The following is a 19,133-nucleotide window of genomic DNA, read 5'->3' on the forward strand; positions in this document are numbered from 1 at the left end:
GGAAGGTAAGAATTCCTCAAAACCTCCTCTCCCTCTGACAACAGGACTCTCTCCTTCTGTACTAAAGTATTCAAAGAGTACAGGAGGCCAGCGGCGATGAAACAAAACGTAGTTCCTGTTCCCGTGTGTATAACCAAGTGATGCGCGTGTTCATTTGCGAGCGTGTGCGTGCATGTAGGCGCCTTTGTAACTGGCCTGAGGCTCATCACAGTGAAATCCCAGAGAAGAGGCCCTGCTGAGTCTGTGTGTGTGCGTTTGGATCCTCTTTGTGAACCCTGTGTGGCGGTGTTGACCAAGTCCACGGGCGCAGGAAAGAAGTCTCAGATCACGAGGCTCAGCAGCACTTCAGCAGCACTTCAGAAGAGGAGGATAAAAGTCTTTACAGGCTCTCCTCCTCTGTTTCTTCTCTTTATCTCATCACTTCATCGCCTGTCAAAAATCACTGAGCTCTAGTTGACCAAAAGCTTCTTCCCCCTGGCCCTGTGAGACCCCTGCCTCTCTTTGGGGTGTGTCTTAAAGGTTCCTCTTGTCTTTTCTCCCCCTCCTGTCTCCCCTTAGGCCAAGCTCTGCTGCTCCCCTCTCAGCCTGCTGGTCCTCCTAATAAGCATCCGCTCTCTCTGTGAATATGGAATAAACTCTCTTCTCATTTCTATCACACTCAAATGAACAAAAGAAGAAGCCTTCATCCCTCTCCTCTTCGTTTTTGTCTGTCATTGTTACCGCTACATGGTTTTTCCACAGCTGAGAACAGACTGTATTCCATTACTTTCTCACACTGGGGAGAGAAATTGTCTGCTCTTTGGACAGCTGCAGCTTCCCCTCAAACTTTTCTTTTTTTTTTTTTTTTGCTTCACTTCAAACTTTTATTTCTAAATTCTCACAATTTCCCCCACCACCAGCGCTTTCTTCTTTGCTTCTCAAACTTCACGAGGCATTTCTCCTCTTTTACTGTAAAAACCTCCTCTTCCTCCCTCCTGCCTTTGCACGTCTCCTCACCGTCTGGGTGAAGCAGATCCAGTGTGGCGTGTGAGCTCTTGCTACCTTTCTCGCTGCAGATGTAAACTCATCCATCAGCATTGATTTACCAGAAGTGTTTACTTCTGTTTTTCCTCTGCTGTCACCCCGACATATCACTTTTTAACCCCTGTCTCGCCTGTTTCCCAACTCTTCTCCCCTCCCAATTAAAAATGACGAAGCACTTCTTGTAAATGCGTGTGAGAGGACAGTTTGTGCATTAAAAAAACAGCCAGCTTGACCACAATTGCTGCATTTTGCGGAAGTCCTCCTCTAATACTCGCAGCCATTATCCTGTGTAAACCCTATAAACATCTTTTATGGGGCATTAAGGTCTTTTGTTGCAAAAACAAAACCCCCCATACAGAGAGGCTCCCTGGAGACGGCTGCAGGCTCGGGGCCATTGTTTTGGGCTGATTTAGCAGGGGGTGCCGCTCGGTCAGGATAAGGTAGCTCTGGCTGCTTGCGAGGAGATACTACTCTGTGGTTATTATGTTTTATTATGCCGCTCGCAGCTGGCTCCACATGCTGTTACCGTCCTTAGAGACACAGAGGTGCAGAGAGGAGGAGAGGGGATGAACTGGTGGAGGGATGCTTTGCAGCTGTGACTCTGATGAAGACATATCTCATTGATAGATGAGGGCATTGTGGGTAAGGCTGGGGTGATGTGGCAAAAGGTAAAATTAAGATAACTTTTGAAATACAGCCAAACCTTGAGACGAAGTGAGAAAAAAACAGAGGATTCTCTTTAACAAAAGGATCTGTATCAGGCGCCTGGAGCCATTTCTTTAATATAAAACACTTATTAAATATTATAACACCCAGAGAGGGAAGCAAAGCTAGCTGCTGTTAAAGTGTGAAGCGGAAGATAATAGAAACATTTATGCATTATGGAAATGTGACATGGTTTTTCTGTTATAGAGGAAAGTTCTGGGACTTAGAGGGGACTGATAAAGAATGACCAAAGTTATGTCTGCACAAGGACTGTATGGTAAATAATCATAAACATCAGACCTTGATAAAATGTTCTGTTTTATCTTAAGACTTTGAAAAGGGACTCAAACCCCAACATCGACCAATTAAGCTGAGGAGCAGAGCGCAAAATACAGGAGGGGGGTCTAGGTGGGGGGTCTGCTACTCTGTAATTTATGTTGCGTTCCAATTAGACTCAGAAGTCGGAATTTCTAAGTTCCGAGTGGGAACGCCCAGCTAGAACGCCCCCCAAGGTCAGACTAAGTCGAAGCACCCACACCACCCCTGAGTTCCCAGTAGGAAATTCAAGTTCAGGGGTAAACAGTAATTAAGCTCCTGTTATATTCTTTGTTTCCTATATTGTTGCAATAAATAAGCTGTTTATAGAGTATTATTCAATGTTTTTATACAGAAATACTAATGTTATGACAAGTTTTCCGACTTGGCAACAGAAACACTGAACTCGGAGACGACGACGCTCCCATTCCCAACTTCCTAGTTCTGAGTACAAATGATAACACACGCAGTGTAACACAAGGGATCCCCTGAAGGCCTCAACTGCAAATTTATGGGGGTCTCTTGAGAAGTATCAATATCTTTTTCTACTTGCAGTTGTTGCTACAAAAGCCATTTGAAAGCATATCATGTTTGTTTTAGTAAGGTCCATTGTAAAGAAATTATTCACACATAAGAACACTGAAGAACAATGTCTCACTGCAAATAACTGAAATCTTGTCAAGTGTTTTTGTTTTATTTTCAGTAAAAATGTCTTTTTAGACTCAACATGAGCAACATTCACCTGACTAGTCCAGGAAAATGTCTTTAAGTTATTTAAAGACAAAAATGAGCTCTGAATTGCTTGTTACAAGTGAAACAATCTGCCAATGGAACATGAGGAAAGTTACTTGTATTGAGAAATTATTCTAGTTTCAAGCAAATTTTCTAGCAATTTTTCCTGTTCCATTGACAGATTTTTCTTTTTACTTGTTACAAGCAATTCAGGCCTCATTTTTGTCTTTAAATAACTTAAGACATTTTTTGGACTGGTAAGTAAAATGTGGCTCATATTGAGTATGATAAGACCATTTTTATTTCAAATAAGAGAAAAATACTTGATAAGATTTCAGTTTTTTTGCTGTGCTCTGATGAAGCTCTCGTATGCCTGTGTTAGAGTGAGCACAGTTTGCAGAGTAGAGCTGATCTGTGTCCTGTAGCTGTGTGCAGCTTTGTTGATGATGATGCCAGACTGGTGTCTAGAATGTGTATAGTCATTATTTGTGGTCTTGTTTACTGCATGATGTGTAAGGCTTCAGCCTGATACTGGAGCACTAGTTTGGGTGGACCCTCCAAATGTGGCTGGGTATTTCTCACACTGCTGAGGAGAAAGTTTTTGACCCCTGGGAGAAAGCTAGAGAGGAAACCACACATGCAAACTCCACTCAGAAAGGCATGGCACGTACACAGCCAGGGATTGGAACCAGAAACCCTCTTTCTGTAAGATACAGCGCTAATCACTGCACCACCATTACTCATATCTGCTTAATTTACCGCCAGAGTCGTCGTCTATTTTGTTTCAGTCCTCCTCACGGTGGCTCGCAGATTTTTCAGCCTTTTGTTGCCAGGAAAAGAAGAGAGTCGGGAAATGTTGGCGGAGGATCAAGACAGAGTTATGACCAATCGAGTTGAATACAGCCTCTGTATATGAGATTGTTAAGACTCAATAAAAGTATTTTTTGCTGTAATGTACTATTTCTCTGCTGTTATCTGGAGGATGGGGAAGGACTAGCCAAGCTGATTCTTTGTCAACATCTTCATCATCTTTTTTGGGGCTGACAGGAGTCTCCTCCTTCTGTTGCTTTGTATACCTTTAGTTTTCCTCATCGCTTTCTTCTAGATCTACTCCTGGAGTCTAAATACTGTCTGTTGACTCCATCCCTGCTGTCTGATAGTCTATTTGACCTTTCCAGAGAACAAAGTGAATAAATATCTGAAGCTTGTCATCATTATCGGTGTTATTTTACGGCCATCCCGTGCAGAGATGGTTTTATTGCTGCATCTTAGCTGTAGCGGGGTTTCCTTGAGTCTGTACATTTACATCGATCAGCTGTGAACCTGTAGCCCCCCCTCCCCACCCCCCTTAATCCAGCTGAAGTGAGCCCCCCCCCGAACACGTAAATTCAGCCTGGGGAACCACTTAGAGGACCCCTGAGAGCTGGGCGCCTTTCTCTGCTTCTTTTCTCTCTCCACGCTTTAATTTCATGGCTGTTAGCTCAGCCTCCTTGAGTCTTCTGCTCTCCATTATCCTGCTATAGTGTTACCCCCCACCTCCCTACCTCCCCACCTCACTCTGCTGAAGCCAAAGAAATGGGAAGGACCATAATGCTGCATTACCAATCCTTAGCAGTCCACTCAAACAGAAAGTATATTAGGAATACGAGTGGCATTATACATTCCCCTCTAACTCCCGGTTAACAACGGGAGCTGTGCTGCTATCTCTTACAGGCCACCTTGGAGAAAGAGAAGGATGGAGAGAAAGCGCCTGAAGAGGGGCACAGCATGACATCCCATCCTGCCTCCATGAAGATAAAGCTGTTATTATGAAAAGCTCATCACTCTTGGTGTAATTGACAACTAAGAAGGGAACACATAAGCCGGTGGCCTCGAGGAGAGAAGATTACTCACTGAGCGGCTGGACTGTGATCTGGACATTCCTGGACCTCTTGCTGCGATCGATGAAGTCTCCTGTGGGCGTCTTCTCCCGCTCCGTCACGCGGCAGATGTACTTCCCGGCGTCCTCGGGGCGAAGGTGCTGCAGCTTGAGCAAGTGCACGTTGGGGCTCTCTTTGCGCACAGTCATGTGACCAGCCGCCTCTCGGGCGATGTACTCCGGGCCCAGGACAGGCACGGCACTTGGGCCCACCACGGCCACCGGTGAGCTGCTGAAGACCCACGACACCGAGAAGAAGCGCTCTGGGACGTTCTGGGCCTCGATTGTGCAGCGAAGCTCCAGCGGCTCACCGGCCGTGAAGGACCGTCGCTCCGTGCTCACCTGGATGCTAAAATCTCGATCTGAGAGGGACACACGGCAAAGAGGAAACAAAGGAACCGTCAGGGTTAAAAGAATATTTAGGAGAACAAAACCCTCTGTGATATGAAACCTAAAAGAAACTCTTCTGGCTGCTGCTGCGGCACATTATTGAAGCTTAGTAACAGAAGAATTTTATCCAACAGTAAATGTACAAAACTCTTGAATACAGCAGCAGGTTTTAAATAAAGCAGCAGATTTTGGAGTGTGGGTGTGGAAGCAATCTTTTGAAGAAGATCTGTAACAATTTCAAACAACGTGTTCCTGATGTCGAAAACGAGACTGATGTCTAAATAAGAGCTGCACTTAAAATGTCAAACACAATATCCACAGTCTGGGTGCTGAACCTGCATACAGACAGGAAAAAAGGGGGATGATGGAGAAGGGTCAGAGGAAGAGTTAGTCAGGAAGAGATGGGGTGTTTAAACAGAGCGAGGAAGAAACAAAGAGGAAACAGAAGCTAGAGGTCATGCGGTAAAAACAGTGATCTTTCAGAGCACTCTGCTCCTTCTACCCCCTTGGTTTCACCTCTGCAACAAAAAACACATCTAATTAAGATTCTCTTCAGCAGTCTCAAACACAGTCAGCCTCTCTCCTCCTCCTGCACGGTCGAAGAAAGAGCAAACAGAGCAAACAGCGCGAGTTTTAGCTCCTCAAGTCAGCCGCATCACCCCCCTGCTGTCTGCGCATGTGCTGTTATGTTTACGTCTGTGTGCTCAGCTCTTATTTGCTGTATTAATTTCCAGATGACGAGCGCTGTATGTACCAGAGATGGCTGCTTTGCCTCTCCGTGAGGTGGTCGCCCCAAGCTGTAATTACAGAGACTTTAAAGAGACTTCCTGAGAGACGCGCACTGATGTGGGAAAGGTTCAAAGGCAGAGGTTGGTATGGAGCTTGTTGTGCTGCGGGAACGTCATAGTGAGTGGGAGAGGATATTGTTAACACACATACAAACATATGAAACACAGAAACAAAAGCATGTTTGGGTTGTTTGTGTGTTTTGTCCAGAGACACAATGATTGGAAATAACAGAGGGGTATCTCTCATGTCGAAAAGTCATTAATTAAAGAAACAATTTTCAGTGAAATCTCTGACAAAAGCAAAGAAATTCTCAGATTCTTGACACTTTTCTTCTTCATGCATATTCAAATATCCATAAAATTCTATCTCCAGCAATGAAAGAATTCTTGCATAACAGTTTCTTTTGTCTTTTTTTAAACTTAATTTTCTTGTTAAAATTTCAGAAGGGAAACTGTAATATTCCAGCGTCTACATGACTTATTTTTAAGGTTTTTTTTCTTGCATAACAAAATTTCAAAAAATGATTAAAATTCGGAAAAACATCTAACGTCTAACTTTGGTCTCCTGAGGGTGAAGATGCAGACTGTTACTTCAGATAATGTCTACTGAATGTCCATGATGTCGCAGTACCTCGGTGGAAGAGCTTCACAATCTCTGTTCATGCCAGGCCTTGAACCAGCGACCCTCCAGCTCCTATGAACTGAGCTACAGTTGCTGCTTCTGTTGCTGCAGCCATTTTAGGCATTTTTTTAATCGTTTTTATCCTGCTTCTGTGCATAACTGTAGTCCAATTTTATTTTCCTTTTTTCTTCCAACTGTTGGAGGACATGACTATTTGATATCAGGTGTTATACACATCAAACGACTTCGACCACCTTTTGTTAAATTGTGAGGGTTGAAATATTCCTCTTTGTTCTGTTTGGTGATTGTATTTACTCTATGTATGAGATTATTCAGTAATATGCCATAGTGTGATTCGTCAATAGGGGCAGGTATGTTTTTTTTTCCTTGGTTGTTGCTTTCATTGTTTTAAGAGACTGGATTACTGTTACATTGTTGTTCTTTAGGCTACAAATTGAGTACTTTTATATTTCTATGTCTGACCTGCAAATGTGTGATATAAATAAAAATCAAATCAAATCACAATCATAAAGGTGGAATGTTGTTCCAGTTGATTTAATTTTCTCAGCAGCTGATGGTAACTGTAAATACATACAAAGGCATTTTACATTTCCACTTCAAACCTTCTGCTGAGCCAAATGAAGCTAAAGGAAAACCAGTACAGGATAACAAAAAATTAAGATTAAAGAATGAAAACCAGGAAATGTTAATAAAAAAAAAAGAAAAAAATATTGATTTTATTGAAAATTAGAGTTCAAAATTAAATGTCTAAAAATGACATTGAAGGTACGGCCTTTGAACATCCGTTTTTGCAATGGGATAATTCACTCACTCCTAGACGTCCACTTGACGTCCAAAAAGACGACGTACAGGTGTTGAACCAAATGTTGACGTCCAAGTGTGGTCGTGGTTTGTCCAAATAGTGGACCAAAATTGAATGCTGTGTAGACGTCGAGAATTTGTCTTTAACTGACAGGCACAATATAAACTTGATCTGCACATCCATAAGACATCTAATGTCCAGTGGGTGGGGGGCAGGTATAGGCATGTGGGAAGGGGCGCTCTTGCTTGAAATGCCCATTGATAGTTTGGTTAGGTTGATAGTTTCACAACAAAAAAAATGATGCAAAATATTCTCAGACTCTTGAATTTCAATGCATTTTGCTGCACACATCTTTTACAATGAAAAAGCTTGAAAGGATTGTTTTGTTTTGATTTGTTGTCGATATTTATATCACTGTTTTACTATTTACATAATAGAAGTGAGTCTGTAATATTTAAATGTCTACATGATAAGAATAAAAAAAACAACAACAAAAAAATGCTGTAAATGCTCTAATAGACATAAAACAAAAAAATAGTCGTTAAATTTGTAATTTCATTGAAAGTCTCAGGATTCTTTTGAGTAAGGGTTGAAAAAAATCAAGTTCTACCTTTCTGAATGTGTATAATTATATTTATACATTTTTTATATGTTTGGAGGAGTCTTTTGCTTTTAATCTGTTTGGTACAAGAAACAAGTTAAAAGAGACAGAACAGAAAAGAGAAGATTTGTCGCTGCCTCGCCCACATTAAAACAGCAGGACATCGTATTATGACATTTGGATGTGATTCATAGCGTAAGGAGGCGGCGCAGCTAAAAATGCCGTGACCTGCCTCGACAAGATTTGGTCACCACTCAGCATGGGGCAGGAGGAGTTTAGCTGAGAGGACGCAAAGAGACGGGGTGGAAATAAAACACACAGCTTTGTAGATCTTGCATGTGTAAGTGTTGAAAAAAAAACAAGATAAAAGATTTCTGTGAGAAAAAAACAAAGGAGGAGGAAGTGAAAAGGCAGTGTTGAACTGTGGAAACAGAGATGATTGTGAGAAGAAGAGAGGAGGTGAGAGGGAAGAAATGTTGGAAAAGTAAAAGGAGGGAAAAGTGTATTAAGATTCCATCCACTGCGCCTCCTCCTGATGCCGAGGCTGCTGATGATTAGCTCATGACGGCGCCGTCTTGACATCCACTCCATCTTTACAATCAGAGCATAATGGAGGAGCATCTCGTTCTCCTTTTATAGTTTTCCTCTCTTTCAGGTTTACTCCTGAACACGCTGCATTTACCAGCCCGGCTGAAAGCGCGTCATCATGTGCTGGAAGAAACCAAATTGAATCCAGACATGAACCAAAGTTGGAGCTTTCACACTCTGCTGTATTCTCTTTGTCACGCAACAACACCTCCATCCATTATAGATCACAGGGAAGACAAGAGAGCCACGAAGGGTGCTAAGAGGGGAGCACTTTGCTCCTTTGGTCTCCTCCCTGATGTTGTAGGAAGTCATCTGACAAGCTGCTCTAACATCTGACTTCATCTCCTTCTCATCTACCAAGCGCTATCTGGAGCACCATCAAGCCGTATCGGTCCGGAGCGGATCGGGAGCTTAATGGAGGAATACAAAATGATTCCACTTTGAAAATGATTAACTGGCGTGAGACGCTCGCCACTGCGAACCGTCACAATAATTGAGCTAACGCCAAAGCAGTTTATCACCCATCTCCTTGGGTCTTTCTCGCACACTTACAAAGCGGTTCTTTATGTAAGTGTGGAGAGGTTACACGCACTTGTGAGGAGTCATAAAGATGTCTTTGTTTCTGGTCCATCAAACCCTGGAGGATGACAGCTTATTAGATCATTATCCTTTGAGGCCTTCTCCTCCAATGTGCTCTTTGTGTCCTCCTCATACACTCCTCCCTACTTCCTCAATCGGTGTCACGCTCCCTCCTCTCTCAAATGTTAAGTCCCTTCCTCCCTTCCATAAAACAATCCCCTCCTTCCGAGTTGGCAGCAAACCGCGGTGTGATTTCTTCCACTAATGCGTGCAAGCACAAATAACAATACTGTAACGGCTGGCGTGGAAGTAATTGAAAAACACATCCCCTGGCTTTGATCTGGGAGCTACTTGTTGCCTGGGAGATTGTTGATGTGGGAGCCACATAGGTCTCCCCGTGTCACACACCCACACTGTTCGGAGCTGCTTAAATTATTCTTGGATGTGCTTGTAATGATGCCGTCACAGACGCACATAGAAAAAAACAACGCAGGGAGTCTGTGGAGGTTTAGTTAAGCCCTGTTTAGTGAGCTAATGAGCTTAGCGGGTGATACTGATCAGTAATCAGAACGAGCCGGGCCACATGCTCGGGCGTGTGTCTGTCAAAAAGGACAAGGGGGACCTTAGAGTTACAAGACTCCTTAAACCCTCTCCCACTTCTTGTTCCAACACAGAAACATCACAAATTGTTGACTGAGAGAACGCTGGCTGCCTTTAGGAACAGATTTGATTATTTTGCTTTTATGCCGACGATACTTTGATTTTTATCTGGAAGACCCAATAAACTGAAATATTTCTCTGTTGTTGTTGTTTTTAACCTTTTTTTTTAGGCTTTTAATGCCTTTATTCAAAGAGGACAGGGCAGGAGATGGAGCAGGTAATAGGGTAAGAGGAAGGAACAAGACCATCTGAACCCCAGCATATCGCTTAGGGGTCATACCAGCGCCCTAAAACTGAGATACTTTTATTCAGCTTGTCTAAATCTCAAACCAAACTGTTTGGTATCACTTTTTTTGTTTGTGTAACGTCAAACACTATATTAACTGATGTTTTTCCGTCCCGTCACTCACCCGTGGGCTGAATCCGCAGCTGCGTCTTGTCACTCTGCTTGCGAGTCATTGCGAACCAGCTTCCATCCGTGTCCTGGATCCACTCAGCGGCCTGGCAGTACAGCAGGCCCTGGTCCACCGGCTGCAGCTTGTGGATGGTCAGCCTGTAGCTTGTCGCAGTGGTTTTGTCCAGCCTCAGGTCCCCTGCCGCCATCCTCTGCCGGTACGGCCCGCCCGAGCGTAGAACGAAGTCCCTCGACAGGGTGACGAGCTCCTGAGGCGGGGCGGTGGCGTCCTCTGGAGAGCGAAGGTACCAGCCCACCGACAAGTGTGTGTGCTGCATCGTGGTTCGTGACACCTCGCAGGTCAGCTGAAGCGTGTCGCCCTCCACTTTGGATAGAGTCTGAGCCGGAGCTGATACCACCAACGAATCTGCAATGACTGCAGGGAAAAAAGACAAATAAGAGGACAGGAAATGAGTGACAAAAAGGTAAGAGGCATTCATTATGAGGACTTTTATCTTGTCCTTCAGTCTCTTTTTACAGGAAATGCCAGGTTATTGTTAAATTTAAAAGGCTGCCTGCACTAAAGTGGTCTCTTTTGTGTGTATGCTGGTGAAAATAAGCCGACATTACTGAGAGCTCTGAGGGAAAAAGGTGTTAATGCAACCAAGCTCTCAGTTCAGAGGTGACTGCCCTCTATTTCCTGCTCCATGTATGACTTTCGCATGTCATCACATGTTTATAAACCTCTCTCAATCTCATAAAGCCCCCAGAGGCCGCTCAAACACTTCTTTCACACCGATTACGTCCCATGTCATCTGCCTCAGCAAACACAGCAGCTGCACGCAGGAACCTCACAGATCTTTCCAAATAAACTCCCTCAAAGGTTTGTGAAATCACAAGCGAGCTAAGTCCAAGAAATTCATCTCTGACTTTCAAATAACAGAGAACAGAAGAGGACGGACTTCAAGCCAGATGGTTGAGAACAGCTGAGATGAGAGCGGGAGAGGGGACAGCCAAGTGCAAGGACGGAAGTGAGACATCAAGATGTGACCGCTTCAAACAGGAAGCTGGAAACACCAAACACACATAGACAGAAATAAATATATAGAGCTTTTAAAAGGAGCTGAGGAAGTATTTTTGGACGTGGAACAGGGCCAGCGGCACATGAGAGTTCAAAACAAACAACTTAGGGATGCAAAACGTCATGTGTCCATCATTCTTCAGAGAGCAGCTGGCGCTTTTATGAGGGAGGAGATCTTGAAGCCTGATCTCAATGTTACATAACATGTTTCACTAACTTAAATAGAATCATTCATAAGAGTCGCTCTGTGGTCATATACTTATAAAACACGACTGTAGACGAACATCAGCCTCCATTATCAAACCGAATTTTATCTCTCATCATCACTTCAGTTTGTAATCACCCACTCACTCTGCCACGAGTGTGCCACTGTGGATCCCCCTCCCCCACTCCTGCTCTGAGCTCTGAAAATGTATCGGAGACTATTTAAACTCACTTGGTTATTTTCAAAAAAGAGCTTATAAAAGGTGAATGAGGCTCTGTGTTTATTTGCATATAACACAGAGAAGTGAGAGCCAATCAGAAGTGGTCTCCGGAGACGTGTTTAGAGATGAATGGTTTGGCCAGGTGAGAACTGGCACAGTCACACCTGGCACAAAAGTGGCTTCACTTTGAGCTTTGACAACACAAAAAACACTGAAACACTTGAGTCAGCTCACCAGACCAGTAGTTGATGGCTTTGTAGAAACAAATGAAACACATGATGTTGCATGTAGAGGTAAATACAACAGAGGGAAATAAAGGTCAAAAGGTCAAAACACTTAACCTTTTGAACCCTGATCTGATTTTTCAGCTCTCTGCTTCAAAATTGAAAACTCATGATAAAACATCTTTATCTGTGCAACCACAAAAGGTCTATTTAAATAATCTTAATGTCATATTTAGGGTAAAACTTGTGAGTTTTTGTGGTACTGGTAAAGAGTAAATAAAGATGGTACCCAGCAGTGTTAATTTTGCTGATGAAGACTGTGACAAAATATTCATGAATGAATCTTTTTCATGGACAAAAGCTAAAAAATAAGTCAAACATATTGACGAAGACAGTGACCAAATACAACTGACACTTCAGTTAACGAATGAAAACAAATCGAAAATGTTAAGTAAGGACACAGACTCAGAGTGTCACAGGGTTGAAATCAAAGACTGTATAAAATATGGCTGTAGTCCCTGCTGCTTGTCTGTTCCTGATGCAGAGTAATGCAGCTGATCGTTGGCGGGGGCCATGATGGATATGACCTTATGATGATGGATATGATGGATATGGCTTTGAGCTTCCTTTCTAACAGCTATAAGGAGCCCGTCAGTCACATGGGCTGAGCTGCACGTCTGATTGGATAAACTTGTGATTCTAATATCCTCTAAACTGCAGAGTAAGAAACCCCCCCAACCCCCCACACAACATAACTCAAAAAGTAAGAAACAGATCTTGATGAAATTATCAGAAAATGTTCAAAATGGGATAAGGAAGAAGTGATTGAATTTTGGAGGTGATCCGGATCACCGTCTGGATCCAGGATTTCTTTAAAGAATTCTTTATCATTGTGAGATAGGGCTGTTTTTACCATTTGTGTATATAACTCCACCATAAATGGTCGGATTGCTTTGCAAAACAATACAAGACAAGACAACAATAATTTCTGACAGATGTAAAAGTATGATCCAGATCCTGGCAATATTCTGGATACTAAGAACCAGAATATGAAATATGTACTGGATCATCATAATTTTCAACACTGTCAGGTAACAAATTATCATACAAACCTGCAACTAACATCAAATTGTAGCAGACAGTCTGCTGAAAGGAAGTATAACATTAAAGTAGGACTAATGTGCAACATTACAGTATTCTTTCGTGATTAGATGTCCAAATCCCCCAATCGGGGGACTCTTGGGTTCAAAGGGTTAAATAAGTCGCTCCAGGATCCAGAGTGTGAGATGTGTTGCTGCATGTTGGTGCTTTTCCATCTCTCCCTGCCATAAATGCAATTCATGACCTCACTGGTTAGGGCCGCAAGCATAAAGATGTCGCAACCACACACACATATAGTTACAGTGCACGGCTGCATATGTGCCCATACATATTTATACAATGCTGAAGAAATGGAGAATATACAAAGCTGTCAGTTTTCACAATGGATAGCAGTCAAGCATTTAAGCTAGGCCCGGATAAAATGAATTGGGCGAATAATGCAGGGAGAAGCTTTATTGCATTGCCATGTGGTGCCTGAGAGCCCGTCTCAGAAGCCTGAAAATGGAAGTGCTTTGTTTGGGTTTATGCTAGTGGAGTGCTTTGTCAAGATGTTCAGCTATTCAGCCTCTTAAGGGATTGTCATTGTGAAGAGTACAAATCAGCATGTTTGAGGTCTGTTCGTCTCCTCGAGTCACCTGAAGACGTGGGGACTCAATCATTGGATGCATCCGGGTATATACGAGGCTGTGTGTGCGCACTGTGTGAGAACATGAGTGAAATGGAGAGACGAGGGACGGCGAGAACAAAGCAGCAGACAGGACTAATGAAACAAACAGGGGGGGAACAAAGGCAGCGAGATCAGAGAGGAAAGATAGAAGAGGCGGGGAGAAGAGGCTTGACATCTGGTTAGCAGAGTTTAACAAGACTCTCAGAGAGGGAAACAACGATAAAACAGAAGTGGCAGCGGGAGAAAGTGACTAATCAGACGGGTCAAAAAACAGCCACACGTAAATGACACACTGTATTCTGGAGATACATGCAGGCAGGAATACTCCGTTTCCTGCCAGAGATTGAAGCAATCTTGGAAATACTGACGAGGTCTGAGTGAATATGCCCTCTGATCCACTTTCCCATTACTGTGAGTGCTTGATAAACAGCCTGGCAGCAAGGGAGGCAATTGGTAGTCATGGGCAGCAATAAAAATATTCTGCTGATATATTTGTTTGTTGGCTGAATTATAAAATGACTAACATGGGAATGTGAGTGAGCTTGTACTGCTGTTTTTACTCAGATGATACATTTATAACAAGCTTAGGCTCACTAATCTTTAATAGAAATAATAAATCCTTCAATTTGATCATTATGTCCTTATTAAAAGAAATCTAATTAAGATTTAAACCATCACCGAGGCTTCTTTCATGCCTTTATCTTTGTTGATTTGTTTTCTATCTGAAAAAAAAGCAAATAAAGCATCATTTATATTACAGGAGCATCATACTGCGCCTACGGGACCCGGGGCTCCTCTCACTCTGACTCTCCAGTCAACAATGAGTGAAAGGAAGCCTCACATAGACACACTGTTACCACAACAACCCACCTACGCTACAACCTGCCGCTGCCATAGCAACCCTCCCACATGATGCTCAGGGCCTCCGAGAACAGCCGGGAGTCACTGTGGCCAAATTTTCCACACTCCGAGATTAACAGGCTTAGAGGCATGCTCTTCAGTCGGTGCATGAGGGCTCAGATGTGGACTTAACATCTCCACGTTATGCACTTTCAGTGAGTCTGCATATGTGGGAGATTTCTTTTGGGAGTCAAAGCAAACTGCAAAAAAAGACAAAAAAAACACGATACATCAACCCTCAAAATATTAAATCATGCTGTGTTCTTGTACAGAAAAGTTAAATTTGATGAAGATCTTTTCTTTTCTTGCAGATATTTGTTTGTACATATAAACAGACCATCATCTCATTACCGTCAACAGGAGCTGAGATGCTGCTGGGTTGTCATTTATCCACACTTAAAGGAAGAGATTTAGTGGCCTTATAACCTACAAATACATTAAGGCTCCTATATGAAGCTTTTAGCACTGATTTCCCTAAGTGACCTACAAAAACAAACCCGACCACCACAGAGAGGGTGGATTTTCTCCATTATGAGGCTTGGGTTCACATAAAAGACGAGATTCTCTTCCGCCGTGTTTACCAGAACAGCTGGCAGAACGCCATGTCAATCAACACTTGTGACTCCAATTCCTGTAGATGAACCAGATCCTTTCACTCCAGTTTCAGCCAATCTCAGCGAGGTTCGGACTGAGGTTGTAAACACACCGAGATCCTCCGGTAGACCCCCACTGACCTCAATCTGGGGAGGATTAGGAGCAGCATGAGACGGCATTCTCCGGCACACACACATACAAACAAACAAACACACACACACTCTCACTTTCCACACTCATGAGGACACAGTACAGTCTTATTCTACCTAGTCGTAACAGCTGTGTGCGAAATTAGAACCAAAGATAAATCCCAGACTTTTCTCATCGTCAACAAATCCTACAAGAAATTTATCCGGGCGATTAAGAGCAGCTAAAACTCAATGTACTGTAGCTCCATGCGAGCTTAAATGTTAGGTTAAAACTTTAAAAAGACATTAAAAAACCACAGGGTGAGATATTTTGTGGAGCACATCTTATCTCCACAAACATGCATGAAATAAAGCAGGGAGTAACCTTGTTTTTACAGTGAAACTGAGACCCATCAGAAACAGATACATGGATAATCCTCTGGAGCATTAATGCTTCAAGAAATGACAGTAGTGTTTTGCAGAAACTCTTCGATTTGATCTGAAAGAAAATCCCTTTTTTATATGTCAAAGATGACACTGGATCTAAAGACCGGCTGTTTAATACTTAAAGTTTACAGAGTCAACACTGTCCTCAGGGGATAACTGATGATTATGATGACATAAATATGATTTTCTTGGTGATTATCTGCCTTTTTCTTTTCAAAAGTAACTGAGACTCGTCAGAATCAGACTGAGTGTTCATCTGGACTGTTAATGTTCATTGAAAAGAGCTGTATCACCATCAGAGGATGACTGATCAGCTAAAATTTGGGACAGATTTCCAGTAACTTTTGGGAAAGTTTTCCCCAAAACTTTCATTGAAACTTTAACTTTGGGGAATTGTTTTTTTTTTCAGTTTTGTTGCTGTCAACTCGAATATATTTTTTTAAAAATTTAATTGCTAGAAAATTATCTTATTTCTTTACAGTTCTAAAAACTAGTTTATTAGTGACATTTATAGTTGTATCAGATATGTTTAAATGTGTGTTTGCTTATGACAAATATTTATGCCTGTAATCATGACAAACTCAGTCAGGGAAAGTTTCCAAAATGTGTAATTTCATTTGCACATTTTTTTTTACATTTATTCAGTGCACTATTTCTTAACTTAAATTGTGTATATACTTTGTATTCTACTCTGTGCAAAGTTCTTTATATAATATTGTAATTATTATTATTCTTCTCTAATACTTAAGCTCTATTTTTTCTACTTTTGTAATTCTATTCACAACATTGTACTGAGAGAGTGCAGTTTAAACTGGAGTCAAGTTCCTTGTATTCTTAAAAATACTTGGCGAATAAAGATGATACTGATTCTGATTCTGAAAAAATTACATTAGAAATGCTCGTGACCATGTCTGCTCACAACAAAACAAAACAGTTAATACTTAGAAATGTATATGGGCAGGTAAATGAAGTAATGAATTCTAGAAAATTCCGGTCAATTCTTGTTAGTTCTCCCATTGGTTTCCAAAAATTCCAATGGGAAGTTTCCAACTTTGCAAATTCCTGGAATTTTGCAACCCCAGTACGAGAATCAAAATATGAACTTTGCTAGCACTTTAATTTCTTTAACAAACTTTATCACCCTATGACAATCCAGTCGCATCTTCATAGTTGCTTCTGTTTGAGAAGGCTTGATTAAAAAAAAGCAACAGTGCTGACTGTTTTTTGGAAAAAATTGATACATCAATATAGAGATAAGATCAATATAAGATGTAGATCAATAAAGATGATTTGTTCATTTTGAGGACAATAACCTAAAAAAAAAAAAGGCTTGAGGCAAAGAAATGGCAACATGGGGAGGACATACTGCTTTTTTTCTAATTGAAACAAAATTAAGTTCAAGTCTAAACTGTGATATATTAAAAAAAAAAAAAAAAAAGGTCTGACCAGCTTTTAAGGGTACAGTCACCGTAATGTGAACAGACTGTTGTTCCTTCCACGTTGTTAACACAAGCACACGTGAAAACTCAACTTTGTTTCCTTCACAATCGCAGCCATTTTGCCAAGCCAAAAGCTGTGCAGCTGTTACGCTTCCTGAGCTCGTCTAAGTGTTACCACAGTGTTACCTCAGAGCAAACAGAAAATAAAAACAGCCCCTGAAGCAAATGCCAGATGTTATTAATATCTTTGCTGGTTTAATAAACTTGTTTAATTTCCCTGAGTAGCTCAGACCTAACTAGAAGAGAAAGTGTGCCGAGGTTGATTAGAGCACCTCCTCTGAGCGCTTTTTAAACATATTCAAAACATGTGACACTGTCATTTCACTGCTGCAGAAAATATGTGCATGCATTAACAGCAACCCTGTGAACCTGTATTTATTACCAACGAATAAATGAAGATTCAGAGACCATATGAAGGATTTAAGGTAATCTTCCTCATTGGAATCACCTCTCAGATGAACTCTTGAGTCTTAAAGTAGTAACTATTCAGGCACCTTCCATGGATGGATCAGGTGATGTTTTTATAGATGGAGGTTCTTGTGAGCGGATGTGAAGAAAAAAAAACATGTGGGTGTTATTCTGCTGTTTTTGACTGACACTGAAGCTGTCAATCCTTTATAAATCTTTAAAACTTCTCTCTTCCTGGTCGGCCTCATCTGCAATTTATGCTTTCATCTCGCTCCATTCCTGATCTTCTCTGACTCTCAGCCCCTGTGAAGTGAGCGACGGTTGTCATCCCTCAAGCTGGCCTTTTAAGTCCAGTCACATAGGGATAGAAGTGTGGGGGGACACGAGGACACAAAAACGGAGGGAAGGAGATTTGGCAAAGTAGACACGAGAAGAGAAAGATGGTAATTTATTAAGGCTCATCTGTACATTTCACATGCAGCCAAACTCTCAACATCTCTCCACAGCGTGAGCTGCGGCTATTGAAGTTACAAAATAGATTCTTTCTTTTTTTAGAGAAAAAACAGCGGCAGGGAATCAAAAAGCCTTGTTTGTTTGTGTGCGCGCTGTCTGACATGTGGTACAAAAACATCAGATAGTGAAGATCCAAACAGACAACGCTTAAAGCTCTCTGTTGTGGTCTCCTCATGGCAGAGGATGATGACAGGGGAGCTGCAGAGTTATTCTCTAGATAAGGGTTGGGTATCAATCGCTGGTTGCTGTTAAAAGTCTTTTAGAAATGGTTTGATGCATTGACATCGTTAACCTTTATGTCTAACCATTTCCTCATAGATTTTTTACGCTACACCGTAGCAGCCAGACGTTATTTTTATTGGTGTTGGTTGAGCACATCATGAAATGCACAGGCCCATTGCATTCAAGTTGAACCATCTCACATGATGCTATGCAGCCAATGAAGTCTTCACATGCCAGGTGCAAAACACTGAAAGTAAAGCCGGGCATACACTGTGAGACTTGCAGCATGTTAAGAGCAGATTTGTCATCCGTGCGACTATTTTGTGGATCGGGCCGAATTTCATCTCAATTGTGTCTTGCTTCCTGTAGTATACGTGGGGCGACGAGGAGAGATTGACGTGCTCCCAATCACGAATCTATTATTTATTTATTTATTTATTTATTTATTTATCTCAAACTTTAAAAAACAGAAAACAAAAGGAAATAAAGAAATAAACATATGAGTGCAAACACATGCACAGCAACCAGTTTGAGAAGGAGCAGAATGAAGCAAAAAAGCTTATCTAGTTCTGCCCCTTTCAATACAAAACAGATACAATATCAAATTATAACTCAGAACCCGCTGACAACAGTGTTCATAAACATCCAACTCATAATACTTTCAAATTCACCATTGTATATCTGTTCAAAGCAACATTTTAAATTACTTACTGTGATTATTTACATATGTTAATAGTTATCAATGTTCTAATCCAAGGCCATGTTATTTTAAATTACCTGTATGAG

The 19,133-nt window shown here is 41.8% G+C and overlaps 1 protein-coding gene across 1 annotated transcript in view; it reads right to left on the minus strand.

Annotated features, from left to right (window-relative positions):
* The window catches only part of igsf3 (immunoglobulin superfamily, member 3), an 83,006-nt gene that overhangs the window by 19,793 nt on the left and 44,080 nt on the right, over positions 1 to 19,133 (minus strand). Inside the window, exons 3-4 of the mRNA XM_074694311.1 lie at positions 10,155 to 10,574; positions 4,669 to 5,055 (exon numbers count right to left, since the gene is read on the minus strand). Of these exons, the coding sequence (XP_074550412.1) occupies positions 4,669 to 5,055; positions 10,155 to 10,574 (807 nt within the window). The remainder of the gene's footprint in view (positions 1 to 4,668; positions 5,056 to 10,154; positions 10,575 to 19,133) is intronic.

The sequence above is a fragment of the Halichoeres trimaculatus genome, unplaced genomic scaffold (assembly GCF_033239565.1).
Source record: "Halichoeres trimaculatus isolate MK-OKI-2021-1 unplaced genomic scaffold, fHalTri1.1 fHalTri1_scaffold_19, whole genome shotgun sequence".
NCBI lineage: Eukaryota > Metazoa > Chordata > Actinopteri > Labriformes > Labridae > Halichoeres > Halichoeres trimaculatus.